This window comes from Harpia harpyja, chromosome 4 (genome assembly GCF_026419915.1).
Source record: "Harpia harpyja isolate bHarHar1 chromosome 4, bHarHar1 primary haplotype, whole genome shotgun sequence".
NCBI classification, from domain to species: Eukaryota; Metazoa; Chordata; class Aves; order Accipitriformes; family Accipitridae; genus Harpia; species Harpia harpyja.
The window spans coordinates 75,724,525-75,743,893 of NC_068943.1; the positions used below are offsets into that span (position 1 = coordinate 75,724,525).

Here is a 19,369-nt window from a genome sequence, read left to right on the forward strand (position 1 = left end):
CTTCCAGATATGCTTAACCTGGTCCATAAAGACTGAACATGAAATGTTTACTGAGGAGTTGTGGAGGAAGACGACAATGTTCAATGACATCAATGGCATTAGCAGCTGTTTACATTTTTATCCAGGCCTGCTCTTGGATGAGTCACAGGAGTGAAATATTTGTGGCTGTGAGGTTTCTGAGAACTCCACTCTTGACAAGTCCTGCCCCTTCCAGTTTTTGCTATGGTGCCACGATAGTCTTTACCATTACCGTTAATGCAGTCTGTGAAAAAAGAGGAAAAGGAAATTATTGTTAGCTGCTGAATCTGTATGTGGTGGTGGTAAGCAGAAACAAACCAGATTAAGTACCTTTAGGACCTGCACACTCTCTAGTGTCTACAGCAGAAAGACAAACAAAAATGTACCCTCTGATGTGATCACTTAGTTTGTCAAGATGGATGTCTTCCTGGATGTACAGAGTAAATGAATTGGAAGAAATTTCAAGGAACTTCAGGCTAAACATTTTCTGTAACATATTGCAAATATCTGAAACAACTCCAGGATTCTTGCTGAGTTGGTATCAGTAAGCACCTTCCATGAGAGAAGCATATTTCAGAGTTAGCAGCCCATTAGACTGAAAGAGCAATTTTTGCTGCCAAGGACATTGTTTCAGGTACTTTCTTCTGCTGCATGTGAGTAAGAGTACACAGCTCCTTTTAGGAACCTTTTATCCAACCCTGCCACATTCCTTTGCAAAGTAAATAATCCGTGGAAAGCTCTACTATACATTCAGAAAAGTCACACCATTTTGATCAACATGGACTATTAATTAAGGAAGCAATGAAGCAGGATAGAGCAAAAACTTGTTTCTCTTGATGCATACATTTTGCAAAACATGGTTGCCTATGAACAATACAACAAGCTAAGGTCAACCTCCTGAAAACATAAAGCACATCACAGGCAAAATTCCTATAAGAACAACATTCATTGTGATCATATTTCAATAGCACACAGCTACAGAAACACTAGAAATTTTGTCTATTTCCCTCTTGTTCCCCTAAATTAAAAAGTTATCCTGCAGAATGCACTGTAAAATATTACAGGCTACAGGATATGAACTGACTAAAGAGTACTTGCTGCAAAATTGAACGGTATGCAAGTGAAAGCTGGAGGAGGGGTGTGACTGTTATGTTGCAGCTCTACTCAAGAATAAGTTTGATACATTACTGTTTCCTTTACCCACAGACTCTACAGGAGGTGATGCTTATAGCCAGCTGTTACCAGATGTGGTGGGTGTAGTCAGGCCAACATTTTGTGCCGTCGTTGCAGGGTGGTCATTTGGTGCGGGCTTTTGTGTATGATCATCACACCTCTTGAGATTGCAGTACTCCCATGTCACGCTGGGGTCAGTGGTGAAACACCATGGGCTGTTATCACCGTCCGGGTTTCTACAATAGTTGTCCCTCAAATCCCTGCCAAAATAAGTACCATAGTCATGCTGCATAAGACTGAAATTAATCATAGGAATATCTTGCCAAAAAGATGTGGATCTGTACTATGTAGATATAAATACATTTATTACTTTTTTACTTATTGCCAGATATCCTATTACCAGAAAAACGTGCTGTGATATGAGTGGAGAGTTATATTTCACATGTACATCAGAGTCATGAATATATTCATGCACAAGGAAACATAATTCAACTACTAGCTTAAATTCTGGCTGTAATATGTCAATGTGCTGAGTAGCTAAATAAATGCCCAATCTGCCAATAATTTAATTTCTAAGTATATATGTGTAAGCATACACAATTGTGTGAATGTGTGAATTAGTAATAAATATGCAGGAAGATCCGTACTGTTGGTGGGCAATTATGCTTTTCCAAAATTTTTATTTTTAAATGCCAAAGGGTTCTTTCTCATGTTCGCCAAAAGAATGGTGAATAAATACTTATGTAAATGACCCCCCCCCCCAAAAAACCCCCACTTCTACTGAATACAGTGGGAGCACTCCCATGTCTGTGCTTGCTGGGGCAGGGGGAAGTAGAATTTCTCTCTTCAATAACTTGCAGAGTTGCAGTATTTCCCCATCGTGAATCACAGCACAGTCACAGAATAAAAAAAATGAAATGCTTTTTTTCTGAATATGCCAGAACACATTAATTCCACATTTTCACAGCTTGATTTCAATTTTTCAAATGTTTGTGAAAAACAGTATCCCCTCTGAGGATGTTCCAGTTTCAATACATCAGTATTTTTGATGCCAAAATATGACTGAAAATTAAAAAAAAAAAATTATTTAGTGTGACATCATAAAAAAGGCAAAAAAATAGAAAAGTATCAACCTTCCTGCTTATACTTGTAATTCACTAAGCAATGATGGCTTTCCTACCCTTATTAAAAACTGGCACATTAGTAATTATGATTAGCTCTCTAAGTCATCGCTGGTCCAGTTTTTTAGTCTGAAGAAGACAAATCAAGGGGGAAAATTACAGTGTATGCAATTCGGGGTGCCCAATTCCAACTACAAAGAACATTTAAATGGTAGTTCTAATCATAATATATCTGACTGTGTGTTTTGCAGCATAAAGCTGTGTTCTCCCCAGATGAAATAAGTAGAAAGGTCACCACAAAGGTCTCAAATTCTTAAACAAAATGCATATTTCAGCAAATGCCCAGACTCTGGATACAAGTCTTCCAGTGTTGGTTACAGAAGCTCAGATTTAAGAGTAGAGGGACACAGCTGTATTTTACTCAGAATTTAAATAACAAGAAAACACAGTTTTTAAAAATGAGACTAACAGAAAATGTTTCTGCACTTTAGAAATATTCTCCTTTATAGATACATTCCCTGGCAGTGTTTTAAAGCATAGATAATACAATCAACAACAGTCATTGTCAGATAAAGCAAGAAAAGGTGATATAAACATACGCATTTGGGAATCTGTCCGGGGTTTTTTCATGCCTGTGCGGGAACATGGAGTTCCAGGCCTGGCATTTTTTTCCCGATGCAGTGATGGAAGTTGTGCCACGATAACTCTGGCCTTTGCCTTGGTAGCAGTCCTCTGGTAGGGGAACTTCCATAGGCACATCTGCAGCAAAACCCAGAAACTGGTCTTTTGCATCACGATTTTATGTTCTTACTGAGTAGGCACAAGAAAGCATCAAATGCACAGGATGACAAAAATGAATGACTCATTTATACAGACTGCATCCAGTGAGAACATCATGGCCAGCATGAAAAGTGGAAAGGTATTTCCAAAGATATTTAGAAATCTTTCACAGATTACCCTCATGTGTCAGATGTTGTTCAGTGGAAGGTTCACCACTCAGTTTCATTTTGGTATATGTGAACATGTTTGAATTGAAGATCAGAAAGGTCCCAAGAAAAAATCCTCAAAGATTAGATGCTAGTGATTTTTCTCCTATATATTTCTAAAATGGACATTATGTTAAACTTTAATCTCTCTATTATCCTTTCGATTGCACTAAGATTTTGTTGTTATTTTTCGTGCTTAAATGAATGGATGTTTCAGATGAGATTTTTATTACTTTGGAAGCGCCTGTCCTCTCTTTTGTGGCTCCTTTCCAAAAATGGGACTTCCTTTTGTTTAGCACTGTTTCATCTCTTTAAACCTGTTTTTCATTTTTCAACTAACTTGCTAAAAATGCCCTACCTTTGGAAAAAAAAAAAGGAATATAAAAAATATAAATCTCTTTCATCCTGTAATTCTTCTGTTGGGTCAGCTGGTGATTTACATCCTTCACTGCACTTCCTTAACCATTGAAAGTCCAGTATTTGGCAGGTTTTGTAACATGCCAAGCAGAAAAACAGCATTAACAACAGTGACAGAGTGACCGAAAAAAGATTTAACACATTTACAATGAGAAAAAATAAGTCTGTCACTGTTTTAAAGTCTTTATCTCAAGTATGCTCAACTACTCATACCAGCAATTCCTTGTTCTGTCCCATCACAGTGGGGAATTGCACAATATTCCCACCGAACGCTGCTGTTGATGGTGTAGCACCAGGGCCTCTTCTCTCCATCAGGGTTTCTACAATAGTTTTCCTCTAAGCCCCTGAAACAGAAACACTGGCTTTAAACTACTCGTAGAAATCCAGAGGAGCTGTGTGCAAGACTATTAATAAATACTGCATGCAGAACTCAGCTCAGCGGTTACATTTATTCTTTTTGGAGATTACTTCATGCACCACTATTTTGGGATTAATCAAAAGCCTTTAAATTTACAGGCTAAATGCTGATGATATATCAGGAACTTTTCCAATGCTTACACTTTCTACTCTTGTTTTTGGGGCCAAGATAAGGCAGGAAAAGCTGACTTCCAAACACAAGCCATTGGTGTACCTGACCATCATGGTAAGAACCAGGCGAGGCTGGATGTCACAGACTGATCCTGGAAGCGTGTTCTTATGAGCACCAGTGCATGCTGCTCTCTGCCCTGTGGTAATGGACAGGGTTTCACATGCCCAGGAAAACTTGCAGGCTCCATTTCACAACCGACAGGATCAAAATACAGAGCAAAAAGCCTGGTCAGTCCCAGTTACCCTTACCCTTTAATAATGCTCTGCAAACCCAGCTCCTCTGACCTCGGAGCACAAGGATCTTGGACCTTGGAGCATTGCTCTTCAGAAGAGTAATGCATTGAAAGTGTGCCAAAACACAACCAGGGGATTTTTAACATAAAAGTAGTAAATACTTATAACTGCAGTGGGATGTGAAGGAGACAGGTGAAAAAAGCACATGAGGATAAAGTAGCTGATAAAAAAAAAGGAATGCAGAAAAAAATGAAGAGCAAGACCTGAACAGAAGTAATGAGAGCTAACAAAAGGTGAGAAAACAGCTTATCAACATAACTATGGAAAACCTGTGCTCCTCTTGCCTCTGCATCTGGATTGATAAGGAAGAACTATGTTCTGTGGTATTTGTTAAAATGATGAGACTCAGCGTACTTGCAGGGATATCTGTCAGGAATCCAGCCATGTCTGTGAGGAAACTGCGTGTTCCAGTGTTGACAGGCATTTCCCGATTTGGTGACGGCTATCCTGCCTCGATAGTCTTCTCCTTTCCCTGAAAGACACTGGGAGCCCAGGCCAGAGACTGGTGGGTGCATAGCTGTAACAGGATTACAAAAAAAAAAAAAAAAAAAAAAGAAAAGAAAAGGAAACACTGCTAACTAGTGCTTTCAAATATATTTTAAACCCCTTTGTTTTCTGTAATGTCAAACATGCATTTTTTTCTTTCAGCAGAGATGACATTGGTTGAAAGCCATGGCAAAACCAAACATTTTCACAAGTAGTCGGGCGTGCCAGATAGATGTTCTGTGTCTGTCCTTTTACAGCAGTCAGTAAATAACTTTGCTGGGTCAAGTCAGACTTTGTGCCTGCAGTCCCCTGAGAGCAGAGCTGGAAAGGCAGTAAGTAGTCCTGTACAGTCTTGTAAAAACAAGCAGGATGAAGGGAGCACATTAATATAATACACATGGGTAGGGTGGAAGGGCAGAAAGGATAAGGATAAGGGCCAAGACAATTGTGAGAGAAAGCAAAACAGCCTTCAGAGCTGAGCCTCTGGAGTCAGTTTATTGGGAAAGTGGGGCAGAAGGAGGAGTGAAAGAAAGTGAATTGGTCTGGCACGTGGGGAACAGCAAAGAACGCAAGAGTAACAATCAGAGGCACAGAACCTGCGGAGGGCAGAGACAAAATGAATCTACAGAGCATACCTACTATATATACTTTGTATATGGAATTTCCTGAGGAGACAAGTATGACTCTAAAAGGATGGTCTGTTCCTTGAACTTTCTTTTAGTTTTAAGCACGAAATGGAGATGCTATGGTAACTTTCACAATTTACTTTATCATTCCAAAGTCTATAAATAGTCATTCTTCCATCTGTAATTGAGCATGCTGAGGTGAACTACATCTAGCAAACACATGCTAGAGCTGCTGCTTAGAGCACTGGCAAGTGCAGATGCATCAGAAAGCAAGCTCTAGAGATAAAACCACAGAAATTTTTCTCAAAGTGCAGTCCAGTTCTACAAACAGCAGTGCTAATCTCGTTATTCGGTGCTTTGGAAATGTCCATATTTAGTGTGCTCAGCTTAATGGGTTAAACTAGCTTACTGATAAGTCAGGTTTTTCTCCTGAGGTCTGAACTTGTTTCTCAGGATTCATCCCTTGCTGTGCTGGCAGTGCTGGCTGTGCTGGCCAGACCCAGGTAAAATATCACAGTATGGCCACATGGTTATTTACATGTTTTCCATGAGTTAGCAGGTCAGCTGAAAACTACCACCTGATTTAACCTGAATGCCTGCCTCTCAGGTAAATTGAAAAGTAAGGTGATTGAAGAAAAATTAGGGTTTCTGTAACATCTTTGGCATTATTGCACTTTGCGACACCTGCATCCTCACTGACATTACATGATTTTATGTAACTGAAATTTAGTGAGTGATTCTGCTTATTAATGTGCACTTTCCCTGGTTCAGAAGGATTTTCTCAGGTTACTCAAAACTGTGATTTCTTGTCTTTCCACTCCCTGCATCATTTTAATGAGAAGAGCTACCCTCTGGAGTGATCTCAGGAAATCAGACTCACTGCAACGAGGAATGTTGCAATATTCCCAGCGTTTAGTAGGGCTGGTAGTGAAACACCAGGGCCGAAGTTCGCCATCAGGATTACGGCAATAATTCATCTTCAGATCTTTCTCTGGAAAACTGCACATTGAAAATGAAAGAGAAGCTTGTGAGTCAGCTATAGCCGGCTGTAGCAATTAGGCTGTCTGCAGGCAGGGTCTCCCAGGTACTGTGGGAATGAATTCAGCTCTGAGCGTGACTCACTGTTTCGGGGTAAATCCATGCATATGAGGCCCTTGGGTATCCCAGCGCTGGCACTCAAGCCCAGACTCTGTTCTGGAAACTTCCCCATGGTAGTCTTCACCATTACACTGCATGCACTCCACTATAGGGCCTAGGCCTAGGCAGAATGAAAATAAAGCAAGGTTCACACCAGCCAGTGAATTCTGATTCTGATCTACTCATGGAGGACCACACTGAAAGGAAAAGAGGGTTTTGCTCCAGCTAATGATGAAAAGAATCCAGAATACCATGCATTACAGCCTAGCCAAATGAATAAAGCTTTAGGGAGGCCATTTGGAGGGAGGACTTTGTTACATATCTGTATGTACTGATAGCAATGGGAGTTCTGTACATAACACAGCATTTGGGTCAATCTTTACTCTTGTTAAAATTAAATAAATTGCTAGGGGTAAGAGCAGGACAATATCAGCAAACGTTTAAAAAATTTCAGTTCCTCCATATTTACAAAATTACTTTGATAACTACAGCCAATTAGGAAAACAACCTTTGTGTTGAGAACTTCTTAAGTTCCAGCTTGATCTAAATTCAAGTTTGACACCAATCTGCAATATTAAAGCACGAACAAATAGCAAGAATAACATTACCTACTTGAACACTCCTCTGAAAAATAAATATACCTTCTCCAGTGTGCATGACCTGGCTCTCACACTCTGGGATGTTACAGTAATCAAATCTGGTAGCAGGATCTGTTGTGTAACACCAGGGTCCACTTTCATCCCCATCAGGATTTCTGCAGTAGTTTTCATCCAACCCTGCATTGGGGTGTTTTTCAGGTGTATAACTGTAATAATATTAAAATTCTATTTTAATTCCAGTAATTTAGTGGAGCAGAAGGGAAATGTCCAACTTGCTGAGCTAGCTGTGGGCTCTATTCATTCACAGTAAAAATGAGAGAAACAGATTCCCCATTGTAACCTGTAAATGAAATCTGAAAAAACATTCCATAACTGCCATTGTTAGTAGCTTTCTCCCTAGGTCCCAGCTGCCAATGATGAGTGAGCTTACAGCCTGCAAGGACTATGACAGTCTCAAAGGACAATTATTGTCTTTGATACTTACATCCAGCTGATCTAGTCAGCTCACTGACCTGTGGCTCTGTCATGTATTTTTCTTAATGGAGCTACTTTAAAAGTGGAGCATGTCTAGAGACTATTCACCAAACAACTGAATCCTAATTTGCAAAGATTTTGAAGCAAATGACCATAGGCCTCTTCCTATAGTAATCCTCTCAGAGAAGACTAAATAGCTTTTAAACAAAAAATCTAACAAAGTGCATCCAAATTTCATTAGCATAACAACAAAAAATATTTTTTTAAACAGATAAAACTCCAATATAGATCAGAGAAAATAGGACCTCTGCTTCCACACTTGCTTCAGTGAGCCCGGTGGCAGCCAGCCCTGAGAAATCCCTGCCTGGTCAGGTCCCTTTGGCACTTGGATACTTTGCTGGATGTTTCTTCCTGACTGTCTGGATGGCAGGCAAGGGGTCGTAGAGCTGGACAGATATTACTGCTTTTTTTTTCACACCTCATAAAGAAGAGAGAAATTGTGGCCCTACTGTCACCAATAGAAAAATTTTCATCAGGTGTTGATAAAAGGAGCATTTCATCTTCTTAAGAGGCCCAGCATTTAGACACAACTTCTCTAGCTGACAATGCACCCTTTCCTATCCAGATCATGGCAGTTCTCTGACAGTAGAATCAGAAGTAACAAGACACATGAAGATAAAGTTGTCTTAAGAAGTCACCTGACAACTGGTTTTGATAACATGCACTATAAAATTGTTTATACACAGGAAGCTGCGGAAGCTTGGAAAAGATTCAGAACAACATGAAGACAAATATAAATAAGGACGTACTTTGGGTTGTGGGGTGTTTTTTCTGCCCACTTCTGGCATGGAATACCCCTCCAAGTTTTGGCTTCCATTCCTCTGTAGTCCTTCCCAATCCCTCTTCTACATTGTAGAAGGTAAACTGAAATGGAATTGACTTTATTAATTCAATGGTGTTACAGTATTGCATCTCTTGAAACTGAGAATCTGCAGGTACAACTCTGAAGTTCATCAGTTCATAATGAACCATGTTTTACCCATGTTTTGAACCTCTTGTGCATGCAAACACATATGTGATTCCATAAGGTATTTTAAAACAAATTAGTTACCAACTACTAGGCAACTACAGAGGAAAATTCCTGAAGCATTTTTATAAAGCTAATAAAACCTAGTTAAGAAAACAGATATAAAAAGTTACAGTTGTTTTTGACATTTATAAAATACATGCTTATACTATCATACTACTGGGATAAAAAGGAAGGTCTTTCACCAGCAGCTGGAGATTCTTTGAAATGCATTGTTCATAAGCACATTCTCAGTGTGGGTGTCATGCAACTATCCCTTCAAGCCAGAAAATTTTTAGTTATCAAAATATGTTTGTCACATAAGTGGTCCCCAAAACCTTTGATTCCTCTTAGCTTCTGACTCCCAGGTACTTTCTAGTGGGATTCCAAGGCAGACAGAATGCAAAGCATGTTGATGATGCTTTTATTGGCAACAGACATTGAAAAATCTCCAGTTATTGGAGGGAGTGACCCTGATTTCCCCTTCCAGCAATTTGCTTGCACAAGAAGGATCCCCCTAAACCCCAAAATACAAAATGGAAATATTAGAGCAAGAACAGGAGACCAACATGATAGGAAAAGCTGAGCCTTGTTTGGACACCTTGCAATATTTACTGCCATCGCAGTGTGTGGCTGGGACTACAAATGTTTGTGCTGTGTGTCTTACCAAAAGGGAGCTGCTGCCTGGTTGTCAGGGTACTACTGGAGCACCCAAAAGTCTTGTCGCTGCTGCTGCAACACTGATTCCCCAGTAGCAGGTCTCATCATGACCATCTCTGGTCAATAGCCTTGCCCATGGACTTTCCGATGTTGCCAGGCTCCTCCTAAATGATTTTTAGTTTGTCTAAATAAAAAAGCTGGACACATCTGACACCTGGGGAGAGGTGGTGGAGGCTCTGTATAGCTGGGTCAGGAATGAAGACAAGCAAGTAACTTCCCAGTTCAAATGGCACATGAAGACCACCATGGATTTAGGCCTTGGTATTTGATCCCTCTTAAACAGCATTTTTAGTAACATGGCTTCTTTCTGTTTGACCCCCAAAGTCTCTTTTACTTTTCTGTCCTGTACAGGAGTTTGTTGTGCTGGCCTATAACACCTGGTAGTCTGTGTTCCTCTGAAGAGGGATGGAATCAAAAGCCAAACTATATGTCAAGACAAAATTAAGTTTTGACTGAGGACACTGCTCTGTAAAGAAGGAAAAGTCTCTAACCAAGTTCTTAAGAAATGTTTCAGTGACTAAGTTCCAAAACTTTATTACCCCTACAAGAGGGTAAGCATCCCAGATGGCCACTGAGCTAGTAAAAATGCCATGGTTCTTAAACTCTGAGAGGCCAATTAGAACCAAATGAAAAGGCACTCTTGGAGGTGTGGGTGAGAAGAAATCTGACTCAACATAATGTAGTGAGCATAGCCCACAAAAGCTAGGTATCTGGGCCTTGTGGATTATTCCTACTATTAACAAGGAAGACATAATCAGAAGAGGATTCCTCATACAAGGTTTTGTCATTAACATAAGGAAAGTAAAACTATAACTGCCAGACAGATGTTCATGGAGTTGCCTTTGTAACTATGGACAATCCGGAGTATGGTCTGCATGCAGATCCTGAAGCATCTGTGGTGGTGTAAAATGTGGGTGCATAACATTGGGTGGCCCAGCACAGCCAGACAAACTCTTACACTCACAGAGGGATGAACCTTTTGGTTTTAAAGTAGATGTTTTGTACAGATATTTTGAATCCATTCCCAAGGAAAATAAGCTCTGGCAAAGACTGATGCCAGTGTAGCTGTTACAAACTCCAAGGTCTAAGTCAGGCATAGGTGTGATTGTACAGTTGCCATGAACCTAAGGGAGTTGCAGAGTCACAAAATGTCCTGGAGATTACTTTCTCCAGGCAGAACAGATTCCATCATATCTCAGCAGAAAGGAGTTTTACAGCAGCTATTTCCTGGTGCTGAGGAGTCATGGTGGGGACAGAAAACTTTTCTGAGGCTTAAGGAAACTAAATGCCTTTATTTGCAAATTCAGACTCAGGCTGGGTGACGCTGGTTGTGATAATTAGGTTGCTTCTAGGAAGGCGAGTCTTACTTTTACAATGCACTTTAACAGCCTTTTGAAAAATATCTCTGGTTTGAGGTGGATTGGGGCCATTACAGATACAAAATGCTGCTGTTTGGATTATCCAGAGACAAATATGTTGGCAGTGGTAGCCGTGAGTTTCAGAAGAAATGAGATAGTCTTGTATTCCTGCTAGTGAAAAATACAAGGACGATGACTCTACATCCTCTGTTTGAAAAACACAGGCACTGTAAAAATTGTCCCCTGAAAAAAACAAAAGGAACCAATTCTCTGGCTATTAGAGCTAAAAGCACTTCCTGCTGAAGCAGGCTCTCTTGAAGAGCTATTCCTAAGAAGGCAGAGGTAGTATGTTGCATAGTGGCAGCATAGGAGCCGAATGGTGTAGCCAAGGGAGTCAGTGTGTGTCCCAGGTGTCAGGAGTGGGTCTCCCAGAGTGCAGAAGGCAGCAAAAGATGAAGATGAGACAGGCAGTCCCCAAATTGCTGCAGATCGTAAGAATGCTGGATGATGCGCAAATGATGCCCGATAACTCAGATGAAAATGAAGAGTCTGTGAGGCAGATGGTTTTTTCCTTGCTAGTGTCTAGCTGCCTTAAGGCTCGGGTATATGGGTTGGGTAGTTTTGAAGAACCATGAACATTAGCACAAGGATAAAATAGGGAAAGAGAAAATAGATTCCACGTGAAGGGATTTGGCATCCATCACCTACTGTCCAAGCTGTGACAGTGCCTGAGTGCAGCTTTCAGTGACATTGATAGATGCTAAATATGAAAGAGACTTGATTTCTGCTCAGTCTGCAGTGGGGGTTGAGAAGAGACAGCCTCTACTTTAAATTATCAGAAAAGGTCTCCCAGTCACATCAAAGGACTGGCAACTCTGCAGAAGGGCTGTGGATGACTGCGTCTGCTCTGACAGCCCACACAGTGATGGCAGTGAAGGCCAGAGAGGTGGCTGCCTGCCGTGCCTAGGTGGGACACTGAGTTTCACCCTGCAGAAGGACAGCAGGTAACCATGTCTCTGTCCTGGGCCTGACACCTGGACAAGTGCCTCCATTCATGGGAGACCCACTGCCATGACAGGCACCTACAGGGCTGATGAGCTGGTCCCTGGGTGTGAGGAACCAGACACAGTGTCTCCTCCTGCAGTGGACTCATGTGGTGACAATTTCCTTCAGTCCTGGTCATGGCCAGGAAGGAAAAGCTCCGCTTACAAGAGGATGAGGAGAGAGCGGAGCAGACCCATACCTCACCCTATAGTTTCTGTTAAGGCTAAAAAGTAAACAAGAAAAATCCATCCTGAAGCACGAGAGGGTGCCAAGCTAGGCCTTTTTTTCTGCAGGAAAAGGTGGCTTCAGTGGGGGCACAAGCAGCAGAGCTGAAGGCTCTGACTAAATTTCTAGATTACATGTGGTCAGGAAGGTGAACATGGAGGCTGGAGGCACCAGGCCTGTCTTCCAGGGAATAGCTTTGGAGGAGGTGGGCAAGAAAGAAGAGAAGCCAAGCAGTGCTCTCTCTTTTTCTTGAGAGGCCAAGGCTCCTGGGTATAAAATCAAGTCTTTTGCTACTGACATGAGGATCAGATGCGTCTCTTCAGATGTTTCAGAAGTTTGGAAGAGCTTGGACAACAGCAAGCAATGTACAAGGGCCCTGATGAAGTTAGGGATATTGTCTTGATTTGTACCAATTTAAACCTCAGTTATTGTCTGGTTTTCTGTGACAGCATGTAATTAGGGTCAATGAGAATTATTTATTCACTTGGGCTAATTTCAACTTAATAGTTAATGACTTGTGCATGTGTCTATTTGCTTTCAACATACGCAGAGGAATTTACAGAGCACTTAGTCCTCCTTTATCCTGTTCTAACCTCAAAGGAAAATTCCAATCACTTTTGACTTCAGTAAAAAAAATTACATTTAAAATGTTGAGGCATTGGCTACACCCATATTTCTACAGATATTTCACTTGTGCCAGAAGTGATCTGGCTGAACCTGCTCCAATATTTTTCTGTAGTGGTGACTCACACATCAGTGGTCTATGAGGAACATGTGAAAAATAAAAGTGGAGAAGAAGTCTCCATAGGCTTTAGTCTTGTGAGGTCTGTTACTGGGGCAAGGGGGGACATGACTGTAGAGCTAAAGTCTTTTGATCAAAACAACTGCAACGGTGGTTTTGCCTTTTAAAACAAGAAGGAATCTGACCATAATAACACTCAAGAATCAAGCAGTACACTTCAAATTCTAGCTTTTAAGGCTTTAGTAATACATCCGAGCTAAACATAAACTGCAAGGTCAGGAAAACTGGTGAGAAAATCCACTTGTGATTAGCATAGAAAGAAGACACCAGGGAACACATATTGCACCATAAGAACAAAATGTAACTGGCTGATAATCAGCTAGAGGTTAAGCTAGTACTTACTGAAGATATCTGTTACAAACCCAGTTGCACTTGGTGCTGTGAACCTGGCAACCCATTATCCAGTCTAGTAGGAGAAGAATTAGGATACAGCTGTTTAAATGTTAACATTCTAGCTTTTCGTTATGTTTGGGTCAGATCTCCAGCAGACATTAATGAATTCGTCAGAATTGTATCAGTTTATATTAGCTGGGAATTTGGATGTGAACTGCTTTCTCTTTAAAACTTTGATATGGCAAAGGGGATCTGCCCCATGATTATTCATGCAGTTTCAGTTTTCTGTATATCTTTTAAATGCTTCAGAATTGTAAAGGCACTGAAAAGAATTGTCTTTTCAAACAAACTGAAATGTTCTTACAAGACATATTCACTATTGATCTTACACATCAGTTAGTAATAGGAGCTTTCTTTTTCATGGAAGACTCACTGAAGTTAGTGTTTGTGACTGCCTTACGTATGTTCCCACAAAACTTATGAAGATAGTCTAGTTAAAAAAATCTATTTATTTTTCCAGCTATATAGCATCTGTTCAAAACTTAGAAAAGCATTAATTAATTAATTCCACAAATAATCTTAAAACCAAGCCACTTATCTAAGCCTGGCATAAAACAAGAATTAAACATAAACAAAACAGCTTACAAAACATGAACATTTGGTTATTATTTTTTTTAAAGTTATAAGTCAATACAATATTTCAGTCAAATAATTCCTGACCGAATTACTATACAGAAAATTAGAGAAGTGGTTACACAGAAGTAGATAATCCTGTAGTCTTGAAAATTTGTATGACCAAGGACTCCACTAGCTCCACAAAGCAGAGGACTGCAATTACTTAAAGGGCAGAGAAATGTATGATTTTTGCTTTGGAGTATGCTTATTCTGCCTGGTACCAGTAATACATGACTAAAGGACTGAAATATAAGTTCAGATATAAGGAGCCTTGGTGCTATGTGTGAAATTCTCAGGCAGCTTCAGCCCAGTTCATAATGGGTGCAGGCCCACCTCACTGAAACTGTCACCACTTGCAACAGTTTGCTCCAGCACTGCAGCAGAGAATGCAAGGATGCAGTTAAAATAGGCTTAACATGTAAATGTGTAGCATCTTACTATATACATACTTTTCTTCTCATAAAGAACTGCATCCGTGCTGTTGAACGTCACTGTCATTTTGGCATTTTCAGCCAGTGTTAAACACTGTAGCTTTTTCCTGGTGAATAGGAACGCCCTGTTGAAATTGAAAGGAAGCAATATTGACATAGGAAGCATTATTTTTAATTCAATTCAAATTATTCAACTTGTAATTATTTGTCTGTAAATTATTACTTTACTAGCACTTTCTTGTATCCACTTATATCTTTTAGATACTGCACTCAGTATCTGAGACACTGAGTAAGACACTGACGTTTTCTACTGCTCTGAAGTGGCTGACTTTTTCAGGATGTATAACTACATGAATAAGTTACTGTGTGGGAAGCTTGTTACCGCATTGGCAAAATGTTATCAACAGCATCCTAGCTGCTCAGGTTACCGCCTTCCCTTACAATGATTTAGAAATAGGTCATTCTTCTTTTGTGAAACAGGGCAGCATCCATCTAAAGAGACATAAGCAGCTCTCCACATAACATTGGGTAAGAGCAAACTTGAGCATTTACTGCAGAATGAGTAATACATTGTAAATCCACCCTTTACTTGACCTTGTGGTAATTTATGGGTGCAGATAAGCCACAAGCTAAAGGCAGTCATGGAAGACGTTGCTGTAGGGAGAGCTGCAGCAGCATGGGGATGTTGGTTCTGAGCAACAACAGGAAAATATCATTGATATGCAGACACCCACAATGACATGGTTTTAAGATTCAACAGAAATTACCTGCAATTAAAATTTCTTTCTGCTTCACATTTCTCTGCACATTCTTTTTCATTATTTGTCTTGTAAAACTGTTTATTTCGAGTAAGTATCCAAACACCATCTGTTCTTAAATAGTTGTCCAGAATATCTCCTTTCACTACAAGGGAAGGAAAGGAATCAGACATTAAAAATGAGAATGATGCAGTTAAGAAGATCTGTGACTTTGAGTCCCATTTTCCATGTAGCATTGACAGGTGAGGCACCATTTATTTTGTGTAATTCTGGGTAAAAGATGATAAACTCTGAGGAAATTTCTGTCTCCTGACACAATCACAGCTGTATGACTGGAACATGTCATAGGAAAAAAACAGCAGAAGAGAGATGTAGGGAAGGAGCTCTGAATGGAGTTATGTGTGGGTTTGAAACCGAGAACAAGAAATGTGAAACAAGAGTGAGAGGGACCGGAGAGAGGGATTAAATGGTGTCAAACAAACACCAGTCAGAGAAAGATAAAGGGAAGTGTTATCAATATTGAAGTTTTGGAGAAGCATGAATTGGGAGGATGTGAGTTTATGACCTCCCATGTGGATGGTGCAATCACTACAGTTTTACTGGTCACTGAATAGTTGTGTGTCCTAAGATGTCTTGCCCTGGAGCAAGACCCCTCAATCATAAAATGACTATATAGTTTTTACAATGGCCACCATTATTTTTGTTGTAATGGGTTTAGCAGACTTACTAATAAATCTGTCAGGCTGCATCTCTGTTGCAACAAATTAACCCAAGATTTTAAATGAGTAAATCAATTAGTAGTATTATATCTGAAAGCCATATGTGCATAAGATGGTGTCATGATTTAACCCAGCAGGCAGCTAAACACCACACAGCCATTCACTTGCTGACCCCTCAGTAGGATGGGGGAGAGAATTGGAAAAAAAAAAGTAAAATTTGTGGGTTGAGATAAACACAGTTTGATAGGACAGAAAAGAAAGGAATAATAATAATAATAATAATAATGATAGTAATAATAATAATAATAATAATTAATTAGAATGTACAAAACAAGTGATGCACAATGCAATTGCTCACCACCCGCTGACTGATGCCCAGACAGTTCCTGAGCAGCAGCCCCTGGCCGGCTTTCCCCCTAGTTTATATACTGAGCATGTCATATGATATGGAATATCCCTTTGGCCAGTTTGGGTCAGCTGTCCTGGCTGTGTCCCCTCCCAGCTTCTTGTGCCTCCCAGCCTACTTGCTGGCAGGGTAGTATGAGAAGCTGAGAAGTCCTTGATTTAGTGTAAACACTGCTTAGCAACAACTAAAACATCAGTGTGTTATCAACATTATTCTCATCCTAAATGCAAAACACAGCACTATACCAGCTACTAGGAAGAAAATTAACTCTATCCCAGTCATAACTAGGACAGATGTATATGATATACCTGCTAATACATTTAACACTTAGCTCCAAAATGTTGTTGCTCACAATGGAGTTTGCCATCTAATTGATTTTTTTCCTTTTATGGCTATAAAGATTCTATGTTTCTGTTCCTAATTTCTACAAAAGTTAATCTCCACATCCAGCATCAGGTTACAAAGTTACAGGAGTGATATGGTTTAATTATTTCACTTTTCAAGCTAGATTATTATTGAAAGACACACAAAATTCATAAACGTTACGAACCTTTCTTTTATGCAAACACCCATATTAGGCTCAATTCGCTGCAACATCACTCCAGTATAATTAACTCCCGTGACATATAGGTCATTCATCACCTACCTCCACATGACACATATTCATATAAAATAAAAGGTATTTGGGCCACTAATGAAAGTGAGATGATGAATTGCCTGAGGGCAATCTTCTGTGACTGTTTGCAGAGTTGGCTCAATGCTATAAAATCGCATGTCTTAAGAAATCCCTGACACTGAGGCCTCCCATATCTAATCTTACTGTTACAGTAGGACTATATGGAGCACCAACAGCATACCAATTTCTCCTGATGGACTCAGCAAACAAGTGTTTCCTCTCCTGACCTTTTTCCTAAGCCAACTGAGGCCACTGTTCCAGAATTGCAGGGGACAAGAATAGGAAAATTTTACTTTCCAAACTTTATTGGCTCATCTTAAAACTATATGTTTGCCCAAAGAGCTCTACTTTGGATACCATTCCTTTTCAGTGATCATAAAAAAAAAGATTTATTTCGGTCAGTTTAAGAATAAACACACAAGATTTTGGATGACATGCATAAGCTAAAAGGCAGCACAGATTGGCAGAGGCTTAGATAACAGAAAAGAAAATGTGATGTTAGTTGCCTGAAAAACACTGCAAAGTGTAAACTTAAGAAAGAATACAATAGATTTAAAAATCATAGAATCATAGAATCATTTAGGTTGGAAAAGACCTTCCAGATCATCGAGTTCAACCATCAATGCAGCAGAGAATGTATTATTCTGGCTAAAGTCCAAGTCTTTGTAAACCCAGACATGACACATGATAATTGAACAGAATATTCAAATATATGTGAGCAAACCAATTTCTTCTTTTACATATGTATCTTTCCAGACTTGACCAGTGCTAATCCAGAAGACATAAAAATTGGTATTAAGGCTGTTTTGTGGACCATCACTTTGGAGCAAGTGAGTTAGAGCTGATAACAATGAGCAAACAAAAATAACTTTATCATCTGTCTTTTATAACCCAGCACAATCATACAATCATATGTCCCTGTTACTCTGTCATATTAAAGGTCTGAGCTATTAGAAAATCATACAAAATGTACTGATATGTTTTTATCGGTACTTTTAAAAAGTCATTTAAGGGCCATGCAATGTTAAAGTACTAGAGAATATGGTATCTGATTGAAATCTGATTGAAATGTATACTACATGTGGAATATTTATTAAAAGAATTTGTAGATGAGATGATTGAAATTCATATATTACCTTCAGTGGAACACCTATCTTCTTTTGGAGTTGTAAAAAAAAATTTCTAGACATATTCCTGGAAATGTTGATCCAGGTTACTGAAGATTAAATTTCTACCTACTGCCCCCAGGAAAACAAGGGAGAATATTTTCTTGTAAGTGTTTGTCAACAGAAAATGTGAAATTGCTGGAATATAAAGGAGCTTTTTCATTTTTAATTTTGCTTTAAATATTTCATTTAAAAACTTTAAAACTCCTATCATAAAGGATGAAAATCAGGATCACTCTGCATAGCAATGCTTTGCAGTAAAAACAGCTTTAGCATTTGATTGAAAGCCTGCTGAAACCAGAGATAGCCTTCTCACTGACAGCTATGGGTTTTGTAGCAGGCTTTGGGGCTGCTTTCCAAGGGTGCCTCCATTTCTGGCCATGGGGCATGGCTGCAGGGAGCCATTTGTTCCCCACGCAGACACCAAGGCTGTTGCTTTTCTGGCGTCTCTAACGAACACAACACTGGAACAACCACAGCTCTTGCTTTGTTCAACAGCAACTCTCGCTGGCCAGCAAGCCCCAAATCCGTCATCGTCCAGGTAAGTGGCGACACAGGGATTTGGGGACCTCCCTTCACCAAATGGAGCTTGCAAGCATTTGGCCCCCATCTCACCTAGGCAAGTGGAAGGCAAAGGACTCTTACCTGAGCTGAGCAAGAAAAGAAAGAGAAAGGCGCCTTTGCTAATCCCCATTTTGGCCCAGCTGGCGGGTGCTGGAAGTTGTGTGTGTCGGTGCACAAAGTTTTATTGACTCACACTGGAGTGAGGCGGCATCAAACAAACAAGGCAGGTAGGTTGAGTTAATCATTCTCCCATGCTGTGACCCCCTTTGCCGTGGTGTGGCCATTCAAACAACCTTGAATTGGATGGATTACCAAATCAGACTCAATCATTTGCACTGGATGCTGGGAAATGTGAAGGCACTCTCTTGTTTTGTGGGGCATGTTTTGTTCTCAGATTGCTTGGCCTCACTTTGCTAAGGTAAAGATGGGGATCACGGTGGTGGAAAGTATGGGAACCCAGGCACAATCTAATTCTGCACAATCCTGTATATTCAGCTTTGGGTCCCA

At 40.0% G+C, this 19,369-nt stretch overlaps 1 protein-coding gene across 3 annotated transcripts in view; it reads right to left on the reverse strand.

Moving 5' to 3' along the window:
- Positions 1 to 19,058, reverse strand: part of LOC128140654 (plasminogen-like) — a 31,574-nt gene extending 12,516 nt beyond the window's left edge. For 2 of the 3 annotated variants that reach the window (XR_008234801.1, XM_052784851.1), the window contains exons 1-12: positions 18,944 to 19,057; positions 15,341 to 15,476; positions 14,592 to 14,698; positions 8,729 to 8,843; positions 7,488 to 7,651; positions 6,832 to 6,967; positions 6,590 to 6,708; positions 4,952 to 5,114; positions 3,929 to 4,059; positions 2,912 to 3,071; positions 1,261 to 1,451; positions 114 to 262 (exon numbers count right to left, since the gene is read on the reverse strand). Coding sequence is in view for 2 of the 3 variants with exons in the window: in XM_052784851.1 (XP_052640811.1) it covers positions 114 to 262; positions 1,261 to 1,451; positions 2,912 to 3,071; positions 3,929 to 4,059; positions 4,952 to 5,114; positions 6,590 to 6,708; positions 6,832 to 6,967; positions 7,488 to 7,651; positions 8,729 to 8,843; positions 14,592 to 14,698; positions 15,341 to 15,476; positions 18,944 to 18,992 (1,620 nt within the window). In the remaining variant the exon portion in view is untranslated. Of the gene's footprint in view, positions 1 to 113; positions 263 to 1,260; positions 1,452 to 2,911; positions 3,072 to 3,928; positions 4,060 to 4,951; positions 5,115 to 6,589; positions 6,709 to 6,831; positions 6,968 to 7,487; positions 7,652 to 8,728; positions 8,844 to 14,591; positions 14,699 to 15,340; positions 15,477 to 18,943 lie in introns of all 3 variants that reach the window. The other variant, XM_052784853.1, reaches the window with a different exon arrangement.
- Positions 19,059 to 19,369: the final 311 nt, after the last annotated feature.